Raw genomic sequence first — 12,097 nt, 5'->3', positions numbered from 1 at the left:
TTTTTTACATAATGTAATATAAATCCCAGGTGTCCCCAGAATGTGTCTGTGAAGTTTCAGCACAAAATACCACACAGCTCATTTAATATAGCATGTCCAATTTGCCCCAATTTGGGTGTTAGCAAAAATATGCCGTTTTCGTATGTGTATCTTTAAATGCAAATGAGCTGCTGCTCCCCGCCCCCTTTCCAACTTTTATAATGCAACAACAGGATGTTTCTGAATGGTTAGTTGATGAATTTATGTAATGGTTGTGGAGTTAATTTTATTCAACTTATCGATTAGCATGTTGTGTCATGATCATCTATAAATTGTTGTACAGGTGCTCATGTGGGAACTGTAGTAGGATGCCCACAGAGCCAGAGAATATATGCTGCATAGAGATAGAACAGGTATCGTTTTGTTTAATCATAATTTATATAATCATCTTTAGCCACATTAGCCGTACAGCATGCTAACAAGCACATTCAGAAATGCGATTTGGAAACATTCACAAAACATGAAGTGCGATACTTGTTTTGGTTATGAAGTTTGAGCACGAACAGTTGGTATTGACGCATCTTTCAGAATTAACTTTTGTGCAAATCCAGCGTTGAACTGACCCTTGTTTGTGAAGCAGTCTGGCGTAAAATGATTTGCACAAACATAAGACTTGACCTAATTTCTTTGGCACATTTCCTTCATAAATAAAATTCATTCACTTTGTCCTCAGTGGCTCAGATGCTGGGAGTCTGGAGACTCTTATGTTAATTGGTACACCCAAAAACAGAACATTTGTAATATTTATGTGGCGCAGGCAATAGGTGCTATTGCGAGGATATAAACATGGCGGACTATGTGCAGCTCACTAAGGGTGGGATCTATGCTAATAAGGCAGATCATCACCAGTCATGGGCGGGGCTTGTCCTTACTGTGACATCACTGTAGGGGGAAATCTGGAATAGCTTATTTTCAGTCACTGCTTCTGATTTATGGGGATTATAAAAAAGTGTGTATTACCATTTGTAGTGTTCAAACACCATGTAAAAGTGAATTTTGCAAAATAGGTCCCCTTTAAAGTATAACTATATTATATATTATAACTGAATTAAATAAATTTTGTCTGGGGTCACCAGGTGATTCTTGTCACATAAAAGATTTGACAAAATTTTCTTTTAAACATAGGTTTTATTTATATTTACAATTATCAGAATATAAAACTCTCTCAAGTCTTTTATTATGGTTACTTATACTGGCCTCTGTACAACTGTTATGGGAAAAAATAATAGCAACCAATTTTTTTCCCAAAGAAAAAAAGTTTCTTACAAAAATATTGATTGAAAATAACATTGGTGGAATGAAATTTTCTAATTAAGGTCCTTACTAACCACTTTGCATTGATATTCAATAACAAAACATTTTGAGATCTGGATGTGACTGGACAGCTTTGAAAAGCATATTTTCCTTCATTATTATAAATTCATTATCCACACATGAAGCATACCCTCAAATCATGTGTCGTGAATAATAATAACAAAGAGTCTTCACCACCTTACTAGTATACAAAATGCACCAGTGGAGTACCAGTGGAGTTAAACTAAAGTACATCGATCAAACAAAATTAAATAACATTCAAAATGGCCACAAATGTTTTGGTATTTTTATTTCTTTCATGAGTTGCAAACTTAAGAAAAATAAAATAAAATAAAATAACATTGTCCATCAAAGATACAAATACACCAGTTGAACATCCATGCAGAGGTGCAGAAAATGTACACTGAAATTTCCATCAAACAGCTCACACTCACAAAAATATTATAGGTTGATTACCACAGTGAAAATATTATCCATGCACACAAGTTACAAACACCAGAGTTGACAGGATCCACTATGAACAAATCTCACTAAACGCCAAGTGAACAGTTCACTTCTACATCAAGTACATAGGATTGGCACTTTTTTCATTTTGCAAAGTACACCTGTTAACACAGGAAGACTCCAGCATTCGAGTGGTTTAGGAAATTAAAGACTTAATGAAACACCTGAATGTAAATGAAAAGCTTCATATGCTTTTGGCACTCAAATAATTACTGCACAATCCACAGATCATAAATATAGAAACGTTCTTTCCATTCCCTGCATTGCTTGTGTAATAACCGGCTATTAGCTAGTATCAATGGGGCCAATTTTTATGTTTTTTTAAAAACTTTTTAATGAGCACTAGCCAGCTCATTACCTCAAAAATGCCTTTTCTGCTCTTTATTTATAAAGTGGAGCCAGGAAAGGAATAAACACTTACTAAATTTGTGTAATTTATTATGAAACATTAAAGGAGGCTAGATATTCCTTCCAATAAAGTAATAGCCATTTTCCTGATTTTACTGGTAAAATATCTTGATACAGAATAAGATCCAAGCATCCACCCATCCATCATCATATTCATGCCATATTTCAACCACTTGAAATATTTATTCATATGGTTTCTGTCTGTTGAAAAAACACACTGCATATCAGATCACTCATTTGCATAATGACACATGCAGCATATATACTTCTGTTTCCTTTCCATATGAATTGAGAATATTTTTAACTGCAGATGGAATGTGGCATAGATTGGCATTTGAATCTTAATATAACACAAATATTTCACTTTATACTTTCCTCTGGGTAAGTAGTGTGCATGGAAAGACTTTCAAAGAAAGTGTTTCATACGGACCCTGTTTCATAAAAGGCTTTTGACAAAGAGTCCAAGCCAGAACACTTATTTCATATGATATCCAACAGATAGATACAGATAATCACACTCAGTCAAGGAACGATGCAATTTGAGCAAATTCTAAACATGCAAAAATCGCTCTTTAGTAAGGCTTCTGGGTTTCACCAAATGACATTCTGTACATTGTTGCAAGAATACGTCATCATATTTACAAGTTTACGCAAACACATGCAGTGTGACGCAAGATTGTTCAGTCTGGTTATTTATCCTTCAAATTAGACAGCAGATGCATCCAGGATCAAAGCTAACATTAGCACAGAGGGCCATTGTGTAGCTTCAAAGGACTGCGGCTCTGTAGAAAAAAGTCTTTACAATCAAAAAGGTAAATGCTTGGTTTTAATTAGGCTAAATGAGTGGAACAACCAAAATACAGAAGGCAACATACAAAAAGACTTTGTCATAGACTCTTCTATATTTACAAATTCACAAATTCAGAGCTATGCTAATTCCTTGATCTTCATTGGCAGAACTTGGTTTTAAAAAGTGGGTGGGACAGGAGTGTGTGTGTGTGTGTGTTTGGGGAGGCTACATCAGAAATGTACAATAACAAATGTACCAAAAATAACATTACTGTTTCCAGAAATCAGTTTCAGTAGTGCATTGAGTTTCATTTATCGACATAGAACTCGTGTTTAATGTGGGTGCTTCATCCTACATATTTTGTCCCAAGAGTCTTTACTTCAGTGAATAAATACACAGGCTCAGGTGATGTTTATGTGTCCTAACAGTCTGGTGATAGAATTTTTGTTAAGCGTTTCAAAGGTTCTGGGTTCTAATCCACCCTAGTATAATTTTTGTTTTGTTGTTTCTCATTAAAACCAAAGATGTTCATCATAATGATTGTATATCAATAGCAGGGACACGTTTGTGTGCATTTTGTTTTGTCATGTCACCGGAACGAATAGAGAGTCTCTGCAACAGCATTAAGGAAAAGATTAAAGCGCTCGTCTGTGTGAAGACTGTGCATGAGCCGCCGCCACTGAAATCAGTGGCAATCAGCACTCGGCACAGTTTCAAAAACAACACGTTCCAGCGCCATATCGCCTCTTATTTAACATAAACTAATTAAATTAATACTTTGATAGTCAACTGGAGATGTTTACTTTGTATTAGGTACATCCGTGCCACAAAATTTTAAAAAAAGTTGTGGGGACAATATCGACCCTGGCAAAAAATGATGGGGACATGTCTCCCCATCCCACCCGCAAATTACACCTATGTTGTTTTTTCCCCGGAATTTGTGAATACTAATTCAACTACCGTATCAGGCTTCATGAAAGACAATGAAGCAAATAGTACAGAAGACCTTTTTCCACCTTTGAAGACAGTGTCCCAGTGTCCCATTCTGAAGGTCTAAAATCCAGACAAGAGCTTGCACAACGGGACCTCCCTTTCACCTAACAGCATGTCTCTTTTCAGGCTAGTGCCTTTATTCACAACCTTGATCTTCAAAGCTAGGTTCTTAACCTGAGCCGAAGTCACTGAATCAAAAAAGAAGTCCTCGTTGAAGACGGGATTGCGGCTATTCTTGATTATCGTGCTCCTCTGCTTCTGCAACTTGCCTGGATTGAGGTATAGCGACACGCAACAGTTGATGCTCTTAATGTCAAACATGGGATCATACAGGTCCTCAGCCGCCATAATGCGGATTCGCAGGCGGGCTGTACCTGCGTCGTAGTCTGAACAAAGTCGGACGGTGCCTCCTTTGTGCATGTTGATGGTGTGCTCTTTGTGTTGACGGTCTGCGCCATGAAGATGGTCTAGAGCTCCACCACCTTGCAAGGTGGAACAGTGGCTCCGTCTAGGAACGTTAGGGCTGGGCTCTGCCGAGCTGCACTCATCCGTGGACAAGGAACTATGCCTGGCAAATGTCCGCTTGCCTTTTGCGACCTTGGCCTGTGTCTCATGGGTAAAGATCTTGAGTAAGGAGGCGGAACGAGAGAGCAGTGGTGAACTGAATGGGGAGGACTCTGCCGAAGAGCAAGTGTCGCTCTCGCCACCGCTAAAATATCGGTAGGGGTTTATATGCGAGGTGTTGAAGTCCGGAGGGTTGAGGTGATTCCCCTCGTTGCTGCTCTTGCTTTGGGACTTGCGTTGGGTGTTGGGTGACGTTACTGGGCTGGTGTGGTCACAGTGGAACAGGGATTCTTTTCGCCGGGTGTGGGGACTCTCCATCAACGTAGCAAAGCCATAAGAAGTCTGAGTCTTTGGAATGTAAGGAAGTGACATGGCGGTCTGGGATTGAGGGTCGGCGTTTGTGTCACCTGCTACAACGTCATCCGCACTCTCGATCTGAATGATGTGGCGGTTTGCCGCCCTAAGTAGGTTCTTGGTGTCTCCTGCCAACTTGCTGACCAATCGTGGGCTACGAGGGCTGCTAATCTTCTTGTTGCTGATGGTTTGCTCAGATGTTGAGGGTCTCAGACTTTCTTTGGACTTGACGTCAGAAGCTTCAGTCTCTGGTGGGCAGCTTACCAGCTTTGGAGGGATGAAGAAATCTGGAATCTTATCGGGTGTGAGGACATTGCTATAGACAGGCGCCTTCCCCTTGTCACCTGCCTCTCCTTGCCGGAGCACATTTGTTTCAACCGAGTCCCGGATCTTCTCCAGAACCCACATGATCCCTCTGGGCTTATCCCACTGGGTGATGCACTGTCGCCTGTAACAAGCAACAAAACGTTCAGCAATGAGCCTTAGGTACGCACAGCTAATAATACCTTACCGTTTACCATTACAACGACAATGTACCATTATATCATGAACAACTGTCCCACATATGTAATGTTGTAGGGTGACATATACAGTCATTTTCAGGGGGGACTTTGAGGGTTGCAATATATTGCAAAGTTAATTAAGTGTTTAAGCTGCACACTGTTGCTGTGGTTATCTCCTCAAGCGAATGCAATCATTCTGTTTCCGAGCACCTATTTTACACTAGGTGACAACAGATTAAGTTTTTTTTTTTTTTTTTTTTTGTGAGGTGGGTGGAGGTTCAAGCCTCTTTTTGACTTCTTGATTAAAGAGTAAAACTACATGCCATGCTAGCACATGAAGCTCATTTAAAGTATATACTTGGTGTGTAATAAACAGATTATCTGACAAAAGGAATATCAAGATCAACAAATACAGACAAATACAGATTAAACAAACTAATGATATTTGAAAAACTATGACTGTAGACAAAGAAAACCGAAGAAAAAAAAAAGTGTCTGACATTTTTTCTGGCATCATGAAGATGAATTTTTTTCCTTTATTGTTCTCAGTCCTGGTCCTGGAGTACCCATTCACTGGACATTTTGTCCTTATGCAACACACCTGATTAATATCATCAGCTCAAGAAAAGCTCAAGCTGAAGAGACCTTCACTGGGTGCGACAGATAAGGCGACATCCAAAATGTGCAGTCTGGGGTACTTCGGACAAGAATTGAGAACAGCTAGATTTAGTCTCGCCAAAGAAAACAAAACAAAAAAACAACAACAACAATGTTTAAATATGATAAGATGTTAAGATTAACACAAAAGTGACTGAATAATTACTTTAATTCTTCTTATTATTATTATTAAATATCCAAACTGAGACTGAATGCACAGCAATAGCAACAGGTTGCACTGAACATGCGGATGGTTTGTATGATTCAGAGTTCTCTGACAACTGATACTACAGCAAAATTAAACAGAATTAATTTTCAGAATTCATTAAAAACTGACTTTGTTGTCTGTGGTGTTTAAAAAACAAAATTACATAATCTCAATCAGCAGATTCCTTTTGTTTTTTTGAAATATGTAACATCCACCACAACATCCAGCTTTTCCTCTACAAAAGAAAAAAGGGTAACCAGGCGGTGAGAGTTGTATCAATTTCACATGTACTTGTACTGAACCCACAAAAAAGGACAGTGAATGCATCTTAAATGTGTGTTTTGATTTAAGCATAAGACAAAGACAACAGCTTATAATGAGTTTCAATAGGCTATGACAGAATTTCTTAAATGTCTAAGTGCATCCTTTTTGAAATGTAAAATAAATCAGTAATTTCTAAATAATCGTCTGATATATAGCCTATCAAATAATTACAATTCTTAATTACAATGAAGTTCAAGAAAAGTAAACTTTTAAACCTCTTGCATTAAGAGTAAATTACTTACTGGATTTGTTAATGATTTTCCTCTCCGTTGCGAATCCTCACACAGTATTCACCTTTAGAGGCACTTCAGTGTTCATTAGTCTGTCTGTGTGCTGTCTTTTCCCCAGCATGCGGTGAGAGAGGTTCAGATCCGCAGGTCGCCTGTTGCGCTTATATAGTCCTACAGCAGACACGCGCTCCTGAACGAGCCAATCAGAGGAAACGATGCTCTTCCGATTGGAGATGTATCGATTCAGCGAAGCCGAGGTCTGAAAACAATCAGGGCTAAATGCTGGGTTTAAAAAACGTGCTGTGCCTGTTTGATTTAAAGATTATTGTTTCAAATATTGTTAAAAGGATATGCATGTTGTAGTACCTGAAATAAAGTCAAGTTAGGGTTCACTGGAAACGGAGAACCAGCTATTATTCCGAACAGTTTCCGTAAATAAAAATAAATAAATAAATAAAACACCGGAACGGAATGATTTTATGTGTGTCGGTTTCCTTAACGTTTGTCCATTCATTGTACGGAACTCGGAACAATGTAGGCTACGAAAACACTTGAGTTTTATTCTGTGGGTCTTCTGCCAATCAGCCACACCACAACGCAATAGGCCCTATTTACTGCAAACATGTTTTATCAATAAAGTGTTCACAAATGAACCAAGAAATGATGTGTAACCATTTTTATCATGTACCATCAAAATGTGTGCAGAAGAGGGTTAAGTACGATTTTCAAATAGACTATCTGTAGCCTACTCTACAGGAGTATTTTTATTTTGAGAAACTTTTACTTCATTACATTCCAAAGCATAATATGGTACTTTTTACTCCCCTACATTTCATAAAAACATGTCGTTCCTCGTTATTTTGAACTTAGGAAATCGTCACCTGCTCCGAGATGCGAAAGCGGTGAACGATTCGTGAACGAGCTGATTCTTTTCAACCAACCTGTTGAATCGGTTCTCAAATCTCACCGAACGATTCATTCGTGAAGTGGACTTATCCGATAGCAGCAGTTCTCGAGTCAACAACTCGCCGACTCAAATGATCCGGTCAGAGCGAGTCTTTTTCAGTTAACAATTCACAAGTCAGACTCAAAATGAGCCAAGAATGGGAGTTGAGTGTGAGCAAGACTGATGGCGCGAAAAGTAAGTTACTAGTGTCGAATTTTATGATTGATTATTGTAAATGAAAATCATATTTTGGTCACAACTGTCAGTTGTTTGCGAAGTAAATATGCTGTAAAAGGGCGAGCTGTTTAAGCCCACTGTAATACTTGAATGCGGACATGTCCATTTGTGTATTACAGTCTCAACGGGGTAGGTTTTAGGTAGAAAATGAAACAAAACAATGAAATAACGCAAATGAATGCATCTTCCCCGCTGTAGTTGTTTCGAATGATATAAAAGTTTGTTTGCATAGCGTACGTTCCGCTTAAAATGTTATGCATTTTGCCATATGCGACGTTTGTTTTTATATTGTTTGTCAACACATTTTGTTCTTCCTCATTTTTACATGTTTTTTTTTTTCATTAGTTTGCACATAAAAAGTAACTTAAATTGATATTTTAATATATTTTATTTTATATTGTTAGTGATAGTGTATTATAAAAAAATAAAAAAAATAAAACGTTTTCTTACTTGCAGATCAATACATATTATGTATGTGCATCCACTAATCTCCCTTACTGACTAGTGCTGGCTATTTGACAATTCATAATAATTCATAATGATGTCAGACCCAGACACTCCACCTCCCCCAGGTAGTTTAGCTGTAGGATTATATAAAATATATAATATAAAAATATTAAATATCGATCATTTTTTTTACTTTTAATACTTAAATACATTAAAAATCAAGTACTTTTGTACTTTTACTCGAGTAAAATTTAAAAAAGGAGTATATAATACTTTTACTGAAGTAATATTTTACTCAAGTACTCAATTAGTGTACTTCGTCCACCACTGCCCAAAATGAACCGAGAAGAATTGTCAAGGCTTGAGATTTCTGATCAGTGTTCCTGATTGTTCATATATATCACAACAAACGTTGTGAGTTGTAATCAGTAATGTTTAAAATAATAATTCACATTTAGCTTAAGTTTATGAGGCTATTTTTATTAATAGCCATTGCCAGTTTTAAAGGCTGTTAAAGTCATTATGTACAATATTTTGTCTTGAATTCTAGATTTATTTTTTAATTAAAATTATTTATTAATATATTCTATTTGTTCTTTTCTGAATCTGAAATGTTCTCATTACCAGAATCGTTCAGACCTTTGTGATTAATTATTTCCTGCACATTATTGTAATTTGCTCATATAATTAGCTTTAGCAATAGCAACAGTGAGTAGCCTTCAATCAGACAGTAATGGTTGAAGTTGATTAAATCTGTTCTCACAGAAGAGGATGTACAAAATAAGTACTCCACCATCGCTTGTTAGTTGCTCAGTCATTGCTAAAATTGACTGTTCTGAAAAAGTGAAGTCAGTGGAGCGCAAAAGCACTTGACTTAATTTAATTTAAATCACTTGCCTATCTTCTGCCGCGATCTAGCCATTGGTTTCCCTGGAGACCTTGCCATATCTATGGCAACAAATAGATTTTTACAGGAGCAGAAATAGAACAGGTTCCAAATAGTGACCTGAGGGGAAGAAACCCCGAGGTGATGCTGTGGGGCTTCAGGAATAGAGAATAAAACATTGAGTTATGGACATGTACTCTCACACGATTATTTACTCGTGTCATCCTTGTATGACTTTGTTCCGGGGAATTGGAGCTTTCAAAAAATGATGTAAAAGAACTAAAAAAAAAAAAAAAAGTAAAGTTCACATGACTCATGTGCTATATTTAAAGTCTGAAGCCATATGATATTAGTGTGAGAAACAGAACAAAACATATGTTTTTATTTTATGAAAATATTGATATCAGCACATATAGTTTATTGAGATTTCCATCTTGTGATTAAATCGTTCCAGTCTTTTCAATGAATTGGTTCACAAAAGCGTAAGGATCCGGTGTTCTGACGAATAGTGCTACCAACACTACATTTGCATTGTTTTATAGGTTTAGGGTAGGGCTATGTATGGACGTTAACAAAGCCTCAAACCACACATGAATATGATGCTGGTAGCACAATCTGATAGGTAACATTTTCCGTCTCAGCGGTTAACAGCCTAAATTTAGATTGGTTTCTCACACAAACCTATTGTATGACTTCCAAAGACATGGAATATAGCGAACGAGTCCTATGGAACATGTTTACAAAACTTTTATGATGCTTTTGTGTCCTTTTTGAAGTAAAAAAAAAAAAAAAAGAAAACCCTATTTACTATAATCGCAACGAGACAAAAATTACCAGTACATTCTTCCTCAGAAGAATCTTAAAAGGTTAGTTCACCCAAAAATGAAATTTCTATCATTAATTACTCACCCTCACGTTGTCCCAAACCCGTAAGACCTTTGTTCATCTTCGGAACACAAATTAAGATATTTTTGAAGAAACCTGAGGGTTTCCGAACCACATATAGGCAGCAAAGTCATTGAGGTCACTGCGTTCACTAAGTTGTTATTTTTGTTTTGTTTTTGCACACAAAAAGTATTCTCGTCACTTCATAACATTAAGGTTGAACCACTGTAGTCACATGGACTATTTTAACAACGTCTTTACAACCTTTCTGGACCTCAAAAGGTGCAATGATGTTGCTGCCTATTAGAGCTGCACAATTCTAGATAAAATGAGAATCACGATTTTTTGGTTTCAAATAGAGATCATGATTCTCCCACGATTCTGAATATACAACCAAACAAAATAACATGTAATTTACTAGAGGTTCTGACAAAATATAAATTGCTGACTCTAATTGCTGGAAAATGTTTGAATGAATTATTTAAAAAATGGTTTTGAATGAATTCAATGACACATTAATAAATACTTGTTTCATTGCTGGATGAATCAGTTTTGAACGAATCTTTTGAATGAACGATTCAATGACATACATTTTTTAACAGTCAGTTGTTGCCACCTAGTGGAATTAGATGTAATTGATACAACCGTTAGCTATTTGACGTGCCAAGTTCGTTTCAAAAGGAAGTTTGCTCTATTTTGATCGCTATCATAGACATCCGTGTTTAAATACTAACTTAAAATTTGTATCGCAGTATTTCTGTGATAATGTGAATATTTGTAACAGATCGTTGTCGTTAATAAAGTAGGATCCGGTGGGTGCTTGAATCGAGATCGCGATCTTTTTACGATTAATCGCGCATCTCCTACTGCCTGTGTGTGGTTCAGAAACCCTCGGATTTCATCAAAAATATCTTAATTTGTGTTCCGAAGATGAATGAAGGTCTTACGGGTTTGGGATGACATGAGGGTGAGTAATTAATGACAGAATTTTCATTTTTAGGGTGAGTAAAATGTGACAATGTTTTTTAATGCTAAATGTAGCATAGATAGCCTATGTATGTTCAGAAATCAAGCCAGTTAAAAGATTTTCGACCGTCTGTTTCAAAGGAGTTTGTTCATCAAATTCAGTACAAACTCGTGTCAAGTGCCATTACCCAGTCACACTGTGTGCCTCTGTTTCAAGAGTTTGGTTGGATGGCTATGACTATATAGGACAGAAATAAAGATCAGGAATAACGAGACAACAGGCTTGACCTAGAAAATGAATAAAGGTCACAGTTGGGCAGCCAAAAGGCCAAGAGTGCTTAGTGTTCTAACAAGCTGTGTATGGCTCACATGGATTCATTTATGTTCTTTGACACACGCAAGGTGTGGGGAGAAAGGAAGAGAATAAACACCACTCACTCATTTCACAGTAGGGTTTATTGTTAAACTCCATTCCCCGTCATTGGTTTCCTTGGCGACAACAACACTCTCATACCCTCCTGGGAGACTTCAAGTCTTTCCCATCACCCTCTTGTCTGAATCGCTCGACCCGCCAATCTGCAACAGCCGAAGAGTGGGTGAGAAGAACACTCCTGTCTGGAGGGCAAGACCCTGTTATGATGGGTTAAGGATGTTTCAAATACAGTAGTTCTACCTATAAAGAAACATTAAAGGGCAAAAATGACAATTCTGTCATCATTTACTCACCATCAAGTTGTTTCAAACCTGTATACGTTTCTTTCTTCTGCTGAACATAAAAGAAGATATTCAGAATGACTTGAGAACTCCAAGATAAAAGGTTTTACAGGGTTTCCACATCGTTT

The 12,097-nt window shown here is 37.2% G+C and overlaps 1 protein-coding gene across 1 annotated transcript; it reads right to left on the bottom strand.

The window, feature by feature from the left end:
• Positions 1-1,625: 1,625 nt before the first annotated feature.
• Positions 1,626-7,039, bottom strand: LOC127521882 (C2 calcium-dependent domain-containing protein 4C). Its single transcript, XM_051911349.1, has 2 exons — positions 6,901-7,039; positions 1,626-5,414 (listed from the first exon to the last, which is right to left on the bottom strand). The coding sequence occupies exon 2, from the start codon at positions 5,372-5,374 to the stop codon at positions 4,109-4,111; it is 1,266 nt and encodes a 421-aa protein (XP_051767309.1). The 5' UTR covers positions 5,375-5,414; positions 6,901-7,039; the 3' UTR covers positions 1,626-4,108.
• Positions 7,040-12,097: the final 5,058 nt, after the last annotated feature.

The sequence above is a fragment of the Ctenopharyngodon idella genome, chromosome 10, assembly GCF_019924925.1.
Source record: "Ctenopharyngodon idella isolate HZGC_01 chromosome 10, HZGC01, whole genome shotgun sequence".
Classification (NCBI taxonomy): Eukaryota; Metazoa; Chordata; class Actinopteri; order Cypriniformes; family Xenocyprididae; genus Ctenopharyngodon; species Ctenopharyngodon idella.
The sequence above is the reverse complement of the archived record's forward strand: the minus strand, read 5'-3'. Positions and strand labels throughout refer to the sequence as shown.

Excerpts from the sequence above, each read along its gene's own strand:
- LOC127521882 (XM_051911349.1), bottom strand. The coding sequence starts at position 5,374 with ATGTGGGTTCTGGAGAAGATCCGGGACTCGGTTGAAACAAATGTGCTC.